A 20153-nucleotide genomic window follows, 5' to 3' on the forward strand; every position below is an offset into this window, starting at 1 on the left:
AAATTGTTTTATTTTGAAACATCAAGTTTTCTTAGATAGAAGTCGTCTGGATTGAATAATAATAATTTTATTTATTAAAGTGTCACATATTGATTGTCATAAAACATCTACAACATTTGTAATATTTGCACATGAAATAATCAATATACAGCCTTAAAAATCTAACTGATGAGACACTAACAGTAAAAACTGTGTACGTTTTTATCAAATTAAAGCATCAAACAGTGCTCATTAAATATGTTAAAAATATTCCTTATATTTTTAAACATGTTAAAGAATTATCTTTACATATAGAAATGTCTTTACTGTGTTAAATAGACGTATACAAAGCCAATCTCCCATACAGACAGTTTTATCGTCCTTTCCCCATCAATTTAGGAGGAAAAGACGATAACTTTGTCTGTCTGGGAAATTAATACAAAGCCTCATAATTATCGTTTGTTATCAAACATCTATATAATATGAAAAACAATATTTTTGCGTGAGAACAGTTATAAGTTCAGAATATTATTTTATACTTTTTAGATAATTTTCTGCGAATAAGATATTAATGAAATAATAAAGTTATCATAGTATTATCATAAAAGAAGGTTTAGTACAATACTTTCAACATATGTTCTGATAAATGAATGTTGCACTCATCTATTCGTGAGACGACTTTTCAACAGGTCCATATTAAATGAAATATGGAAGGAATATTTTATCAAAAATAAAAAATAAGTAACATTAAGAAAACAAAGAAATATATGTCTCAATTTGAATCAATTCAGGTACGAATATTCCTTTACTCGTCTTCTTTCTAATTCAAACCTGTAAATAAAGATTTTTTAAAATTTTTTGAAGACCACATCAAAAGATTTGATAAGAGTAATGAACTTTGAAATTCAGATTCAAATTGGACAGGCATTACTATAACATGTATAACATAACGAGAAGAAGGTGCTCCGACATGGTTTCGTTTCAAATAAGAAAGGTTTATTGCAGTTTGGCAGAACTTGTTTATAAGCGATACAGCTGCTTTCTGAAATGGCAGCTATGAACTTAAATAGCAAAACATATATTAAACTTTAATTCTATTACTTTTAGTTAAATGTGGCACTTACTTGGAAGAACTGTCAAAGCATGATCTAAGGACCATTATGATAACTTCTCAGAATATGTTTAGTGAACACTATGGCGGTAGCCTTATTTTTTAATTTAAATCCACTGGTTGTCAATGTTTACTACGTAGTTTTTATCTCACACACCGTAAAAAGTCTACTATTTCAAATCAACCAAAATGATAAAAATATAGAGGCAAAAGATTCAAAAGTGACATTCAAACTCACAAATCAAAAATATACTGAGTGCGCCATGATTGCAAACACTATTTCAATCTCAGAATTTATACTTAAAGTACTATCATATAAAAGGGAGCTTAAAATGTATACATCAGTAATTCGTGAATTACATTGAAAGTTTCAATTTGTAGGCGATTACACCAACCCCGAAACATAGTTGCAAATTTTGTGAACTTTATAGGTCACAAGAAAGTACAAATTGTTGATCTTTTGTTGAAAATAAAAATTCGATTCTTTTGATAAGTGTTTCTCGATGGAATTTGCTGAAACAGGTTTCAAATCATTAAAAAAGTCAGATAGTTTTATTCCATTTATAATAACAAAAGACAGAACGTATCAAATATAGTTACGTGATACGATCTACAATGTAAGTATAGTATATACATTGACATGACCAATTACTCATAATATATGATTAAAAAACTGTTAGAATATAACTGTATAATATACATTTATTAATAAAATAGTAAGATCACAAAAAAATAAATGTGTATCATTAAAGTCAGTTTAACCTATCTATATATATCTACATCGCGGGTTCTGTACTGGTTTTCTGAAAGTATAAAATAAAGGTTATAACATCCAATCAACAGGTTAAGGGGGAGACAATTTTAGTGAAACATTCTGAACAATCTTTACTACTGTCACTGTATTGTGTTGTACGTTTTATCAAAAGAATACAGTAGATACCTCTAGCATGTTTTACAATACTTTAAGCGAGAAACAAAATACACGATTTGATGCACAATGCACAACTTGGATGTTTGATATTGTATTACAGATTAACGAATAACTCATTCTAATATGAATGTGTATGAATTCAATAATTTCCCCCATTTTTTTCTCAACACTGTCATTCATTTCTGATAATATTTTATTAGATAACAGTATATCTCAACAGACCCAACTTCGTCTTAATTTGCCTCTGCACATAATGTACTATCTTAGCCCTGTATGAACACATGAAAAGTGTCCCAAGACGCAATTCTTATAAAGGTAGCGCAACATACCAACAGGATATCGATTCAAACTTATAGCATACAATCAAACTGACAATGGCATGGTTAAGAAAATCGAAACACGATTCAATAAACAAGAAAACAAACAGCAATATATAAAACACATCATAAAACACTAAAGAATCAGCAAAACTAATGATCTCAGGTCACCTAAAAGGGTTATCAGAGAAATTTTTTCTGACACCGGCGTTAACAATAATTCAGCAGAACATGTGAAAAGTGAAAAAGACGGGATTGTGGTAACGACTATGAGAACATATTTGTCAGTTTATGCTAACTTTTTTCATTTATTTTAAGAAGCTCCTGAATGGAGTAAGTTGCATTAAACACAGGTACAAGTTGATAAACAGAGAATTACAGTTGGTTCCTATTGGATTATCAATTATTAGTGAAAAAAAGTAAAATATTGTCACACAAGAAACCAACATTCGTCAATGTAATAGTTTCAGGGAACTTCTGTTTTAATCAGAGGAATGTTTTACAAATGTAGCCCTCCCATAGACATAAAACTAGTGTCATCATTGGCAATTTTATTGTTATAAAACAAAATAGAAATTACTTTTTTAATTTGATTTAAGCTTGGAATTGGGTGAAGACATAAACCTAGTTTACATTGCTTATAAAATTGATAACGGAGATTAAGAAAGAGATGTGCAAGAGCTCTAGATGGTTTCAATATCATTCTGTTACTCTTGTGGACACTTATGTGAATTAGGTATCTAATATAGTAAAGGAATATCTTTATATTTGGTTGATACACGAAAAGGACAGAACAGATCTAGACCTTCATGAAATAGCTATTTACGATTCCTCCATGTTACATAAACGGAAAATGACAAACAAGGGTCTGAAGAAGAGTCAGACAAACATTGTACTGTTCTCAATTTGAAAAAAAACATTTGTTATATATTTTTTTTAGTCCGAAGCATCCACATCCGCCTTCACCCGGATGAATGGCAGTAACAACTCAGCAGTATTCCTTTAAATGAAAGGAGATACGAATTCATTTGTTCTCAAATGTTTATCAATACCGCCAATGTATCTGCATTTTTACATTCTGGTAATATTGGAGTTTATCCAGAATTTAAACTGAAAAAAAAATATATTTAAGGAACGAGAGTTAAACATTTTGAAATATAATTCTACTTTGCATATTACATGTATATTTTTGAGTCAGATTTATACGAACAATTGAAATTTGATCAGGTACATGTATGGATAATCATTTAAGAATTGAATAAACCATAATGTTGACAGAAACCTCGTGTTTGTGTAACCTACGCACACAATATATTTATGTATGAAGTGCCGTTACATTTGTACACAACTGTCTCCTGAAAGAGGAGCTTTTGATGCCCAAAATATGTTTTAAAGATATGGTACATGTAGGATTGACAATAAGACAACTTTCAAAAGAGACCGAATGACACAGAAATAAACAATACTGAGCAAATACCATACTGCATAGTGAGCTATAAAGGAACCCAAAAATAACAATGTAAAACAATTAAAACGAGAAAACAAACAGTATAAGTATAACAGTATAAAAACATAGCAAGAAACGACAACCACTACAACACAGGCTCCATAATTGGTACAGGCACATACACACAGAATGTGAAGTGCCTGCTACACGTTATGAACATGAAATTCAGAAATGTTCGTCAGTTCCTGCACATGTCTGTCATATTTGTTGTGCATCAATTGATGCATGTTACACTTTACTGTAAGTTTCCAAATCCATATTGTTTCCCATTTCAATGTCGGAAAATTTGAGACATAACAAAACGAAAAGTAAATAAAAGTGATGTGTAGTGTGCAAACAAAATCAATATATTGACGCCTACAATTGGCTGATATATCATGCATTCAAATGCAACAATCAACTTGATTTAATTAAAAATATTTCGTGACTTAACGGGATTCTAATTTTTACTCTTGTTATATATCTATCTAAATGGATATAGTGTATGTTGCACGTTTTAAAAACAAATGCTTCACAAACACTTTTTTAAGGGGGGATTTTAAATCATATTTTGTTTTGATCAAATCTTCGGTTAACTCAATGGGGTATTAATTTGTTTCAAGTATACATACACATAAATATCTGTAAAATTAATTTCTAAGTGAGACTCAGGAAAAATTAGGGGTATAACGGAGCTTTAGTACTAATTTAAACTCTAAGAAGGTCGAGACGTTAATTTGTAAAACAAATATGACGCAAAGCCCTTTGTTTTGACCTTTCAAAAACATGGCATTGCATATACACTTTAAACATTAGGATACAATGTTTTACGGAATTGCCTGTACATAAAAATATCACAAAACTACTAAACACTGCGGAAAATTCAAAACGGAAAGTTCCTAAGCAAGTAGCAAAATCAAATGATAAAACACATCAAATTAATGGGCAACAACTGTCATATTTCTGACTTTGATACAGGCATTTAGACAGGAGTTGCTATGAGACATTGTATTTTCTATATTTGTAGAAGTGCCAGAAATACACATATTATAGGGACAAATATAGGAAACAGTAGTATACCGCTGTTCGTAGAAAAAAAAAACACGTTCTATACTTTTAACAGCTCATTTAAAGAATGCAAAATAACAGAAAGTGTTCTAATATATATATATATATATTGTATATATTTTTCAAACAAATCTGTTTTTACAATCCGATCAGAATTGACTCAAACATCGTTGGTATTGGACTCTTTTCGAAAAATAGAAGAGTTATTGGTAAAACTGCTACCATTGTCAATCGTGTAAATGTGTAGACATATCTTCGACAAAGAAAATACATGTATATAATAAAACTATGTAACATACTATTGTTGTCCATTATTTCCTATAAAAATGTATATACAATCTAATGTGTTACTGCATCCAGATTCACTCCTCAAATACATATTCATACGTATTTTTAGCGTAACTCTTTACAAAACATATGATTGTTTATTGTGATTTTAATTCTCAAAGTATACAGTCACGTTTTTTTAAGTATTTTTTTTTTCAAAGGGAAACTTATGTTCAACACCCTGAAACAAAATTGTTTGCATTTGTCACATAGTTTTTAAAGTGAATTTAAAGAGTTGTACCAAACAATCTCCTGTTAATAAATATCAATGAAAGCACATTATTGATAAAGAGGTATTTGATTAATACATACCTCGAGATTTCATTGATCTCCCCCGTACAGATTTGCTTGTACAGCTGAAAAGAGCGATACAAATATATACTATAGCACGAATTCGTGAGTATTTTGTGCTTATATCGTGATCTTATTAATTTAAGCTTATCTTTGAAGTCGTTAAGGGGGCATTAAATACAAAATAAAAAGAAATATATATACATAGTTTTATTGCCTTTTGGAAACAGATTTTTGTCATATGATATGAATACTGCTATTTTAAATCTGTTCAAAATATCAGTGGCACTCACCATTTTGTTCGAAATTTTCCTAATTTTTGTTCTATTCATTTATTTAATTATTTATCTATTTATTTATTTATTTGTCTATTTGTTTATTAATTTATTAATTTATTAATTTATTGTTTATTTATTTTTCTTTCTTTCTTTACCTTTTAATTTCTTTCCTCTTTGCCTTCAACGTCTTTTTTTTTTTTTTGCAAAGTACATATCCGATTTCACGAGTTTGATATCTATCTTTATTTATATGTAACCAACAATCAATCAATATTTATATGTATGTTCATATCGGGCCATATAGCGGCTGTATTCAGAGGACACATTGTGTTTCTCAATTATATAGGGCGTGGTTATGTACTGACACAACCTGTCATTGTGGTTTGCGATATGGTATGTTATTGTACTCCTGTCTCTCATTTTGACTAATGTGCTTTATCTTTATGCCTTTTTGTATTTCTTTGATACATATTTGTTTGTTTTTATAGTGAGTAAGATTAGAACACACTGCTATTTGCTGTACCCTACTTGTATGTCTGTTTGTTCTGTGCACACATCGTTGTCAATATAATGTATTATTTTTATGCGACTGTCATACAAGTAAGAGGTTTAGGTAGCTATCAAAACAGGTTTAATCCACCATTTTCTGCATAAGAAATAGCCTCTACTAAGCCAGAAAAGGACAGTTGTTATTTACTCGTTTGATGCACGTGTTTGAGCTTTTGATATTCCCAACTTGTTAGAGACGTTCCATTTTCAATTTTCCTCTACGTTAGGTATGTTTGTGGTTTGACTTTTTTCTCAATAGCAAATTAGATGGGGTCTATACGGAAATACACACAGTTAAGATAGACACATTTCTATTTTCTAATTTTGCATTTCTATTTCATCCATACAAGTTTTATTTCACATGTGTAACTTGAAAACTGATTGCATTAATAGATACTCACTTCCAATGTACACTGCTTGTGGAAGATCCCCTGCAGTCTGTATCTGAATTTGTCAGAAGCGATTTGCGAGTTAATCTGGGGGATTTACTGCAATATAATCATACACTATACAAAGATGACTATATCATAGAAGTAGACATGATGTTATTGCTAATTAATCTCTTAAATTATCATCTTGACATCATCCCTTTTCGTAATATATATATCCCGTAGTATTGGCCAATGGACGTTGCTAACTTCAACTACCAATTATGTATTTTTAAGGTAGCTAAATCCAAGTGCAACATGTACATTGAGCTGCAAAATTTTCTTATTTTCAAAGCAGCTAAATGCAAGAGCTCATAGACATTGAGCTGCAAAATTTTCTTATTTTAAAGGCAGTTCAGTGCAACATAGACGTTGAGCTGCAAAAGTTTCTTATCATCTACATCCGATTTCACCTGGATAGATGCACGCTTGATAAAGCTAGTTGGTCTAGCGAAATATTGCGTTTATTTTCATCATTTTGTAAATATTTTAAACATTCTTATATTTACATACTAAATAGTGTGTTAAAATTACATTGTTAGGCAATATATATATATCATGTACAAGGCAACATTGACATAGAAATCAAACACTTTTCAGTTTCACTAGTTTTAATGTGTAAAAGTGAAGCTATCAAAATATACAGTAATACAAGGACAATGGTTATTCCACAAAAAAAATATTACGACATTGAACTCGTCCTTCTTTTGAACAAAGTTTTACTGTGCGTATTGCTTTGTGTTTGTTTTTTCTACATTGTCTAGATGTATTAGCGTAAGGTTGAGATAACAAAAACCATGTTTTACCCCACTGTGTTTTTGCGCTATTTTACACCAGTCACTGTGTTACATATGTCACGATGTTACATGGGTCAATATGTTAAATGCAATGTTACACGAGTCACGATATGTTAAATCAAACAAGATGTTTCATCAATCACGATTTTATATGAGACACGATATTACATCAGTAACGATGTTATATTAGTCACGATGTTATATCAGTCACGATATAACATCAGCCACGATGTTATATCAGTCACGATGTTATATCAGTCACGATGTTATATCAGTCACGATGTTATATCAGACTATGTTACATAAGTCATGATGGTATATCAAACATTATGTTATATCAGTGAATAATAAATGAGTCAATCATTTGAGTCACAAACTACTCATCGATTCTTTCTTCGTTCAAGCAATTTTCTCAATGGTTGTTCCTTATCTTAATATGTATTAACTTTCTATGTTTAAAAGATGAACAACTGCTGTAAATCACTTGCACTTATATACATGGTAGCTAGTAAATTAAAGATCACAGTATATTGTTAGTGAAGGCAAGTACAAATTTCAAGTAACACAATGTCTTTCGTGAGTATCAAGTTATCAAGTCTCTATAAAGATAACTTTAGAGACACATTATTGTGAAATATATCCGTTTTTTTGTTAACATGCACGCGAACCCTTTGCTATTTCAGTTGTTAGGATAAGTGTGGTTTGTGACCTTTTACAAAGAACTCAATTATATGCCAGTGATTCGATTTTGTGAATTCTAAAAAAACGAATTTAAATAGAAATCGGACTAACACCGCTTCTTATTATTTTCTAACCCATGTATTACTATGTTTTTATTTAATTTTGTCTTGTTTTTAAGTACTGAAAACGAATAAGTATTGTATTGTTTATTACAAACACATTTGATGAAAAAAGTTCCATACATCTATACATAATTATAAAAAGACATGTCAACGCTTAATTGCAGACACGAAAACCTACGGATGCTAAACAGTACAGCACAAATGCGGAACAATGTTAATTATGTCATACATAAACTGAAAAGAAAGAAAGGGGGAAGATACACACAAGGAAAATGAAATAAAAATATCAAAACTAGTTAACATTATGAAATATAACTTTCTCCCACTTTTGCCGCATTATACCAATTCACCTGCAAATGGGATATACATTTCTCAACTCATTCGGTATTCAAGAGCTTGTAACTAGTATTCAGACTTTATAAAACGATAAAATGTCATCCTTATCTATGCAGAGAGTTTATGAACCCTTGCTATGTCAATGATGGTCTCTTTTTTTATCAAAAAAGCAGTTTCCCCAAAGATACTGAGACCGTGCTGATAAACATTCCGTATCAACTTCACAAATAATACATGCTTGAAAATTCTACGCAATATCCTTTTAGTGTTGACCAGTATTTATACATATCTTACCTTATATGCATTTCTAGGAATATGATTGGTTAAAAGCAAACGCATGGAGACCGTGTATAATAAATATTAAGTAGGCGGGGCGTATTTCAATACACGGTTAGTAGTGGTTTTACATTCCTTAAAAACAACAGTGTCGAGGAAAGTCTTAAAAGTTTCATCATACGTAGAAATCGGCAAGGAATGATTGAAATAAATTCATAGACATATTTAAAGCTAACAAGTTGGCGTTTGTTTTTGTAAAGATAATCCAATGGAAGTATGTTTTTAAAACTTACGGTATTGATGACATGAACATTTTGATAGGCCACTAGCTTAATAACACGTGTTAAGATAAATCCGTTTCATAGTGTACTAGTGACCTAATACAATATATGTGGGGTCAGTAAATTCTATATTGGGATTCGAGCTTCGCTCTCACTCCAGAGGGAATTAACTAACCCTATATATATATATATCGTACTAGGTCACTAGCACACTAAGTTACTAATAATCTCATCTTTACCAAGTCAGAAATATTTTCCATTTGATATTTGACTTTCCGTTTTGAATATTCCTTGCAGGTCGGTAATTTTTATTATCTTACTTTTTAATTCAAATGGATTCCTATAACATTTCTGTGTTTTATAATATGTTCGTCAATCTATCGTTAAAGAACTAGTCAGTTTCATATAAGTTCCCCTACAAACGAACATAACACGATACCTTAGAAAATTACGAAATTACGTATATATCTTCACAGTAATAAATCATGATACTAAATTTGTCCGTCTGTAAACCATTTTTAAATTGGTGTGAGCATAATTTGATTTTTTTTAAAACACTGACGAATAAATGGTATGCGATGTATCCTAAGGATAATAACTATTTTTGAAGTTGATACATACCTCCTTGTATACCTGGTATATTCTCTTTCTGGTGCTGCGTCATCAAAATATATAGCTTTACTGGTAAAAAAAATAACGTTCTAATATTAATGTATATCCTGCTTCCAACTAATTTTGTTTTCCATAATTTTTGTGTTAAGGTGAACTCTTGAACAAGTTACTTTTTACCAATATCACATATATAATTTTATGTTTCAATCTGCGCAATAAAAGTAGACTTCAAATATTAAGAAGAATATGTGGTTTGAATGCCAATGAGACAACTCTCCATAAAAGATCAAATGATAAAGTTATTGTCAATTATTATTGCATGGTCAGGTATAAAAGGCCACAGAATCACAATTATTGTAAAACAATTCAAACGAGAAAACTAACAGACTAAATAATGTACAAAACTGAACGGATAACAAATATGGAATACAACAACAAACGACTACCACTGAAATACAGGTTCCTGACTTGAGACAGACACACACATACAGAATGCGGCGGGGTTAAACATGTAAGCAGGTTCCCAAACTTCTGAGTTTTGAACAGCGGTATACTACTGTTGCCTTTATTTCTCCTTAATTTAGGACAATGGTGTAACAGTGCAACATAAAAACGAATTATCTAAACCAGTTGAAGAAGGTTTATTTCATCATATGAACACAAGTATATATATATATATATATATATATATATATATATATATATATATATATATATATATATATATATATATATATATATATATATATATATATATATATATATATATATATATATCTAACATTTGCGAAAGCAAATTTACAGATCTAACATCTTTGGGTTGATGTTTAGACGAGTTGTATATACATAATGTTCACAGCCATGTATCACCATTATTGCTGGTGATCCGATGGATGAATCTTTTGTAGAGTTGTCACTGACTCAGACGTACCTATAAATACAATTATTTTCTGTGACTGTATCTTGCATTAATTTGTAGGATCCTTTACTATAGATAATTGAGCTGATCTGAAACAATAACATCTCCATGCCTTATATATGATGTACTGTAGCATGACGCTGGATTAAAACTGACGAGGAAAGGTAACACACGGCCACTGAAAGCTTTATTTTCGTGAAGCCCAGGTTTTCGTATGGTCTACCGGGACGACTACAGTACAGGCGATTATGTGTCACGATATCTCAGTAGCATGGGTTCGAATCCCGGCGAGGGAAAAACAAAAAATTTGGGAAAGCAAATTAACAGACCTAACATTGTTTGATGGATAAATATGTTGTAGAGTTGTCACTGACTCAGACGTACTTATAAATATAAATTTTTTCTGTGACTGTATCTTGCATTAATTTGTAGGATCCTTTACTATAGATTATTGAGCTGATCTGTATTAATAACATATCCATGCCTTATATATCATGTACTGTAGTACGACGCTAGATTAAAACTGACGAGGAAAGGTAACACACGGCTACTGAAAGCCTTATTTTTGTGAAGCCCAGGTTTTCGTGTGGTCTATCGAGACGGCTACAGTGTAGGCGATTAGGTGTCACGATATCTCAGTAGCATGGGTTCGAATCCCGGCGAGGGAAGAACAAAAACATTTGCGAAAGCAAATTTACAGATCTAACATTGTTGGGTTGATGTTTAGACGAGTTGTATAAACATAGTGTACACAGCCATGTATCACCATCATTGCTGGTGGTTCGATGGATAAATCTGTTGTAGAGGTGTCAGTGACTCAGACGTACTTATAAATATTATAATTTTTTTCTGTGACTGTCTTTTGCATCAATTTGTAGGATCCATTACTACATATAATTGAGCTGATCTGTAACAATAACATCTCCATGCCTTATATATCATATACTGTAGTACGACACTAGATAAAAACTGAGGAAGAAAGGTAACACACGGCTATTGAAAGCTTTATTTTTGTGAAGCCCAGGTTTTCGTGTGGTCTAGCAGGACGGCTACAGTGCAGGCGATTAGGTGTCACGATATCTCAGTAGCATGGGTTCGAATCCCGGTGAGGGGAGAACAAAAAGTTTGCGAAAGCAAATTTACAGATCTAACATTGTTGGGTTGATGTTTAGACGAGTTGTATATACATAATATACACAGCCATGTCTCACCATCATTACTGGTGATCCGATGGATCAATCTGTTGTAGAGTTGCCAGTGACTCAGACGTACTTATAACTAGAAATATTTTCTGTGACTGTATCTTGCATTAATTTGTAGGATTCTTTACTATAGATAGTTAAGCTGATCTGTAACAATAACATATCCATGTCTTATATATCATGTACTGTAATACGACGCTAGATTAAAACTGATTAAGAAAGGTAACACACGGCCACTGAAAGCCTTATTTTTGTGAAGCCCAGGTTTTCGTGTGGTCTATTGGGACGGCTACAGTGCAGGCGATTAAGTGTCACGATATCTCAGTAGCATGGGTTCGAATCCCGGCGAGGGAAGAATAAAAAATTTGCCGAAGCAAATTTACAGATCTAACATTGTTGGGTTGATGTTTAGACGAGTTGTATATACATAATGTACACAGCCATGTATCACCATCATTGCTGGTGATCCGATGGATCAATCTGTTGTAGAGTTGTCACTGACTCAGACGTACTTATAACTATAATTATTTTCTATGACTGTATCTTGCATTAATTTGTAGGATTCTTTACTCTAGATAGTCGAGCTGATCTGTAACAATAACATCTCCATGCCTTATATATCATGTACTGTACTACGACGTTAGATTAAAACTGACGAGGAAAGGTAACACACGGCCACTGAAAGCCTTATTTTTGTGAAGCCCAGGTTTTCGTGTGGTCTATTGGAACGGCTACAGTGCAGGCGATTAAGTGTCACGATATCTCAGTAGCATGGGTTCGAATCCTGACGAGGGAAGAATAAAAAATGTGCCGAAGCAAATTTACAGATCTAACATTGTTGGGTTGATGTTTAGACGAGTTGTATATACATAATGTACACAGCCATGTATCATCATCATTGCTGGTGATCCGATGGATAAATCTGTTGTAGACTTGTCACTGACTCAGACGTACTTATAAATATAATTATTGTCTGTGACTGTATCTTGCATTAATTTGTGGGATCTTTAACTATAGATAATTGAGCTGATCTGTAACAATAACATCTCCATGCCTTATATATCATGTACTGTAGTACGACGCTAGATTAAAACTGACGAGGAAAGGTAACACACGGCCACTGAAAGCCTTATTTTTGTGAAGCCCAGGTTTTCGTGTGGTCTATCGAGACGGCTTCAGTGTAGGCGATTAGGTGTCACGATATCTCAGTAGCATGGGTTCGAATCCCGGCGAGGGAAGAACAAAAACATTTGCGAAAGCAAATTTACAGATCTAACATTGTTGGGTTGATGTTTAGACGAGTTGTATATACATAATGTACACAGCCATGTATCACCATCATTGCTGGTGATCCGATGGATCAATCTGTTGTAGAGTTGTCACTGACTCAGACGTACTTATAACTATAATTATTTTCTATGACTGTATCTTGCATTAATTTGTAGGATTCTTTACTCTAGATAGTCGAGCTGATCTGTAACAATAACATCTCCATGCCTTATATATCATGTACTGTACTACGACGTTAGATTAAAACTGACGAGGAAAGGTAACACACGGCCACTGAAAGCCTTATTTTTGTGAAGCCCAGGTTTTCGTGTGGTCTATTGGAATGGCTACAGTGCAGGCGATTAAGTGTCACGATATCTCAGTAGCATGGGTTCGAATCCTGACGAGGGAAGAATAAAAAATGTGCCGAAGCAAATTTACAGATCTAACATTGTTGGGTTGATGTTTAGACGAGTTGTATATACATAATGTACACAGCCATGTATCATCATCATTGCTGGTGATCCGATGGATAAATCTGTTGTAGACTTGTCACTGACTCAGACGTACTTATAAATATAATTATTGTCTGTGACTGTATCTTGCATTAATTTGTGGGATCTTTAACTATAGATAATTGAGCTGATCTGTAACAATAACATCTCCATGCCTTATATATCATGTACTGTAGTACGACGCTAGATTAAAACTGACGAGGAAAGGTAACACACGGCCACTGAAAGCCTTATTTTTGTGAAGCCCAGGTTTTCGTGTGGTCTATCGAGACGGCTACAGTGCAGGCAATTAGGTGTCACTATATCTCAGTAGCATGGTTTCGAATCCCGGCGAGGGAAGAATAATACAGATCTAACATTGTTGGGTTGATGTTTAGACGAGTTGTATATACATAATGTACACAGCCATGTATCACCATCATTGATGGCGATCCGATGGATACATCTGTTGTAGGGTTGTCACTGACTCAGACGTACTTATAAATATAACTAATTTCTGTGACTGTATATTACATTAATTTGTAGGATTCTTTACTACAGATTATTGAGGTGATCTGTAACAATAACATCTCCATGCCTTATATATCATGTACTGTAGTACGACGCTAGATTAAAACTGACGAGGAAAGGTTACACACGGCCACTGAAAGCTAATTTTTGTGAAGCCCAGGTGGTCGTGTGGTCTAGCAGGACGGCTACAATGCAGGCGATTAGGTGTCACGAAATCTCAGTAGCATGGGTTCGAATCCCGGCGAGGCAAGAACAAAAAATGGCAAAAGCAAATTTACAGATCTAACATTGTTGGGTTGATGTTTAGACGACTTGTATATACATAATGTACAAAGCCATGTATCACCATCATTGCTGGTGATCCGATGGATCAATCTGTTGTAGAGTTGTCACTGACTCAGACGTACTTATAAATATAATTATTTTCTGTGACTGTATCTTGCATTAATTTGTAGGATCCTTTACTATAGATAATTGAGTTGATCTGTAACAATAACATCTCCATGCCTTATATATCATGTACTGTAGTATTACGCTAGATTAAAACTGACGAGGAAAGGTAACATACGGCCACTGAAAGTCTATTTTTGTGAAGCCCAGGTTTTCCTGTGGTTTATCGTGACGGCTACAGTGCAGGCGATTAGGTATCACGATATCTCAGTATTATGGGTTCGATCCCAGCGAGGGAAGAGCATGGGTTTCGAAACCCGGTGAGGGAAGAACAAAAAAATTTTGAAAGCAAATTTACAGATCTAACATTGTTGGGTTGATGTTTAGACGAGTTGTATATATATATATGATACATGATAGATGGATACATGTGTTGTAGAGTTGTCGTACTTCTATATATATATGTATATATAAATATACACAAATAAACGCCGGGTTTACGTGACCAGGTACTTGTACATTCCAACAACAAAGAGACACTAAGAACAGACCTGATAGTACTCGCAGCTATTTACAGTTCAAAGACAATAACACCAGATAAAAAAAACATGCATCTAAGACTAATCTAGATTTTTACTCTCATATAACATCAGTGTATGTAAAGTGCAGATCCTAAAATATAATTTTTACTGTATATGCCATAAATGTCTAATGTAGAATGATAAATAAACAGACGAACTTTTTTTAATTTTTGAAGAAAATGAAGAAAAATAGTTAAAATGTATATGTTCAGAAATACATAATACTAATAAAACAAAGTAAGAGATGCGAGCGGGATTTATCGCGCCTAAAGCCATCCAACTGTGAAATATATACCAAAATAGGTGAATTTTTAGGACATTTCACGAACAGATCGTGCAGGTGCTTCATAACTAACAGGTGAGATGTTGTTGCAGTAAAAAAAAATCATTTTAATACAATTATTAAAGTTGTATAACGTAGAATATGTTTTTTCATTCAGTTTCTTCATATTTAACTAAATTCCACTATGATGATTTCGTAATGCTAGTCATGTTTACTGTCGAATAATGATACTATTCTTTCATTTTAACTGTGGAGCGAATCGTTAGTATTGTATATGCGGTGCATTTTCACTGTATAATTATTATTTTTTTTAACTATTACAGCTCATTTCTTTACACATGTAGAGCAAGACTTTAGTTGATTTGCTTGCTTTTTTTATTGGATAATCATTATGATAACACCAAATTTAATTCAAATATTAAAAATACAGGTTAAACTATGCCTATTCATATTGTTTAAAAATGTCAATCTTATTTACAAAGTTTGTATAAACAATTATACAAACAAAGCAAGCAAGCCAACCAAAGTTTTGCTTTACATGCATTAGGAAATTAGCTGTAAAGCCTTAATTTAGCCGACTTGCTCAAATAATAGATAAAGTAAGAGAAAGATTTGATAAAATTCAACTTACGGATAAAAGTTTGGTTTTAAAACACTCTACTAAATTCAATAGAAATAACATTTATTTCAAATGTATTCCATTTAGTTTCTTATAAAGCGTATAGAGATCTTTATCCTTATTTTTTTTTATCCATTTCCATGACATTTCACCACTAATTACGTACATCTTGATATAGATTGCACCTTTGTTTTCCCGTTTAAAAGGTTTTACACTGGAGCCCTTTATAACTTGCTGTTCGGTGTGAGCCAAGACTCCATGTTGAAGACCGTATCTTGACGTATAATGGTCTACTTTTATAAATTGTGACTCGGATGGAGAGTTGTCTCATTGTCACATACGACATCTATATGGCTCAAAAACGAAACGAGACGGGATAAAAAGGGATGAAAAAATCTACGCTACTTTTTTAATATATTTATAAAGGGCTTTATATGAGTCAAAATAGAGTAAAATAGTGGGTCGCATTTGGGTATAAGCGTCACGCCGGATTGTCGATTTTTTGCAAGCGTGACAGGTGAAAGTCAAATGATTGTGTAGAGAAAAACGGGAAATGAAGTCTACCGGGACACGGATAATTACAAAAAATTAGAACTGCATAGTATAAGCGGGATACGAGAATCTGACAAAACAATAAGCGGAATACGGGAATCTGCCAAAACAGTAAGCGGGATCCGGGATCAGAACCCCCCAATGAGACCCCAGAAAAAGATATTTTTGTATATTCATCCTATTGTTACAGTCATGCCTTCAATAACAAAAGTATCCGATGCATGCATTTTTTCATATTTTTGGTCCCTTTTTCAATTTTGTGGGGTCCAAATTTATAGACAAAAGTCCTTTAATATAGATATTTGGAATTCGTTGACATGCTGAATCTGACCATGTATCAAGTTTGGGGATTTTTTGCCTAGTTGCTGAAATAGCCCACATAGAGTTTCAAAGGGTCTAAAATCAACAAAAATGAATTGTAGCATGCATTTCGTGTACAATAACCCAAATGTGCATGGTTTTACCTCTGTGGTAGTATCCATTCGCGGATCTAGAATTTTTCATAAGTAGGGGCCCACTGACTGCTTAAGAGGGCCCGCTGCTGTCACGCTCCAGTGATTCACTATATAAGTTAAAATCAAGGAGAAACGTAATCTGAAGAATACAATATGACATTTTGAGAATCGCTTTTGTTACAAGTTTGAAAAGCTATATATTTGATGAAGAATGAATGAGGAGTTTGTATTTCAATTGGAAAATACATGTATCATAAATCCTAAAGTCATCAACTAAGTTTTTTTCATTTGTTGCAAGTGCATTTATCACATAATTCTACAATAAAAATTCCTCGCATCTTTGAAAATTCTACATTAATAATGACTGCACTAACAGTGATAATTCATCACATCTATAGTTAAAATGGATCGCTTTCAATAATCGATATGCTATATTATGATGCTTTTATAACACTTATTTGAAGTTTAATGCTATGTTTGTATATTATAAAGACATATCACAATGAAAATATGTTAAAACTTAACTTAAAATCCTTTAACTTGATATTTTCAAAACGTAAACAAATACAGTTTTCCCATGATCCTTTATTCTACAATAGACATACCCGCATATAACAGTAAAAATGAACTAGCTGGATTCGCACTTTATATACACTGAAACATGTTACCTTCTTTTAGTCACGACTTTTTTCCCATGTATTGATTATACATTTTTTTATCATTTAGAACGGATTTGCAACCAAAAAGTGCAAATATTGAACTTGTTACGTTCTTTTACGCAAACTCAAATAAGATTTCATAAATTTCGTATATGAGATTGTTGCTGTTCTAAATCAGTACTAAAGATTATACAACAACAAACAGAAACATGCATCAAACAACTTTGTATATTATATGTATTTCAAAATGATTTGGTATGCGAGATAGCGGTCTACTTGTTTTAATACATATTTTCTCTTAATTATTTCGTCATTGACTGAACTCAAGCTTGAGCTAAATAAAGCCTTGCCATTATGGCATTGATGGGTGACAATATATATTTTTTTCATTTTAATACTGGCTATATAATTTTATCTCAGTGCTGAAAATATCTTTGTTTTGTAATTTATGACCTAGAGACACATTTTGAATTGAACATGTTGAACGAGGAGTAAAGATATGCGTACCATTTTACAATGTTTTTTTTTTATTAATTATCTATCATAAATGTAAAATTTAAAGTGAAAATAGGTTTACAGGGATCAAAGCTCAAGTAGGAATTGATTCAGTTTTTTAAATTATTATTTTGGTTTAAAACTGTATTTTGACTTTTAGCTTGTGTAATGTGTAATACCAGTGCAAGTGTAGTATATACTGTTTATATATTCTATACGACTGCCCATATTATTTAGATTCTATTCTTAGTTATATTTACCTGAATGATAAATCTCCAAATAATGTATTGATCTCTTTTTGAGATATTTTATTTCTGGTGTATCTAGCTATCGGTATACCTGGAGTCCTTGTCGTCTCCATTTTATGAAGTTCAGCTTGAAGTTGTTGTAATTTTGGAAAAAGTGCCACATCGGACATATTAGCAGAATCTTCAATTGCTGTCTGGACGTTTTTGACCTTGTGGAGGTTGTAACTAAATTTACTGTTCGCTGTTGACAATATCTTTAGATTCATTTCCTCATCTTCCTTTAAAGATTTAATAAGTTCTCCTGCTTTTCTATCGATCAAATCTTTCATTCGTTCGGAATCCTCAATAATGGCCTGTAAAGCAGATTTAACTTCTGACTGATATTCCATAGTTTTCTGATCAAGCATCGCAATGTCTTTTCGAAGTCCTTTAACTTTTAATTCAGCATATTTTGTGAGTTGTTCTTTCAGTTTCAGAACTGATTCATTTATCTCGGACATGTTATGTCTATTGTGTCTTTTAACAGCACACATTTTACACACAACTGTATCACAATCTACGCAGTGAAATATAAAAGGTTCCTCATGATCAGCACAAAATGTTTTTTCTTCCTGATGGCTAACACGTCCAATAGAAAATGTATGATTTTTACTAATTTTTGTTCGCAAATGTGACGTTTTACAACTTTCACAAAATAACTGGTCACACTGTTGGCAGTAGTGATGAGCTAGCTTGCCATCACATATTTCGCATGGTTTAAACGCTGCCTGTGCCATTTTGAGTGTAATGTTTACACAGTGATAACATTACACAATGACTGTTAATCAATAAAGTCTACAGGTATCCGTACAATTTTAACAACATTTAAATTATCTATGGTGTATGATAAGATTTTACATGGGATTTCATTGATATACCGCGGTAAATTTAAACACATTTTATGGAAAATAACTCACTAGAATGCAATACTTTGATAGTGTTTAATCAATGTGTGGAATGATTGTAAAACTATCGGATTTGTTTCCTTTTGTTGTTCTTAATTGTAAGTTTTTGTTGGGTTCGTGTTCATCTATCTTCAGTTTATATGTAAGGTTTGGAGTCTCGTTGACTGATGAATGGTGACTTTTGGTTCTCATTTTGGAATTTGCCGCCTGTGGTTTTACTTGCTAGTTATCAAAATTCGATTTCAAATGATAAAGCTGTATAACTCATTTTGTTTTGTGGTATTCCTATCGATGCTATTTTTTTTTATTCCTTCGATACACCTGGTACACTTTAGTGCTCGTTGTATTATAAAAAAAAAACACTTAAAACAGATTTTATATTTTGAATTGTTCATTTTATAAATTTTTACTTGCCATCACATATAGCGTGTTAAGGAACCGTAAAACGAGTGTTGTACTTCATTTCGATAGGATATCGTAAATAAATGAAACAGTAGTATACCGCTGTTCGAACGTCATAAATCGATTGACAGAAAACAACTCCGGGTTACAAACTAAAACTGAGGTAAACACATCTACATGATCAAGTATAAGAGGAAAACAATGAAACAACAGAAATACTGAAGTTCAATAAAAAAAACA

The 20153-nt window shown here is 32.4% G+C and overlaps 1 protein-coding gene across 1 annotated transcript; it reads right to left on the minus strand.

Annotated features, from left to right (window-relative positions):
* Positions 1-903: 903 nt before the first annotated feature.
* Positions 904-19396, minus strand: LOC143042685 (tripartite motif-containing protein 75-like). The gene is made up of 5 exons (XM_076215121.1): positions 18580-19396; positions 9880-9939; positions 6739-6825; positions 5532-5575; positions 904-1893 (listed from the first exon to the last, which is right to left on the minus strand). Exons 1-5 carry the CDS (start codon positions 19341-19343, stop codon positions 1853-1855), a joined length of 996 nt encoding a protein of 331 aa, XP_076071236.1. The 5' UTR covers positions 19344-19396; the 3' UTR covers positions 904-1852.
* Positions 19397-20153: the final 757 nt, after the last annotated feature.

The sequence above is a fragment of the Mytilus galloprovincialis genome, chromosome 8, assembly GCF_965363235.1.
Source record: "Mytilus galloprovincialis chromosome 8, xbMytGall1.hap1.1, whole genome shotgun sequence".
Lineage (NCBI taxonomy): Eukaryota > Metazoa > Mollusca > Bivalvia > Mytilida > Mytilidae > Mytilus > Mytilus galloprovincialis.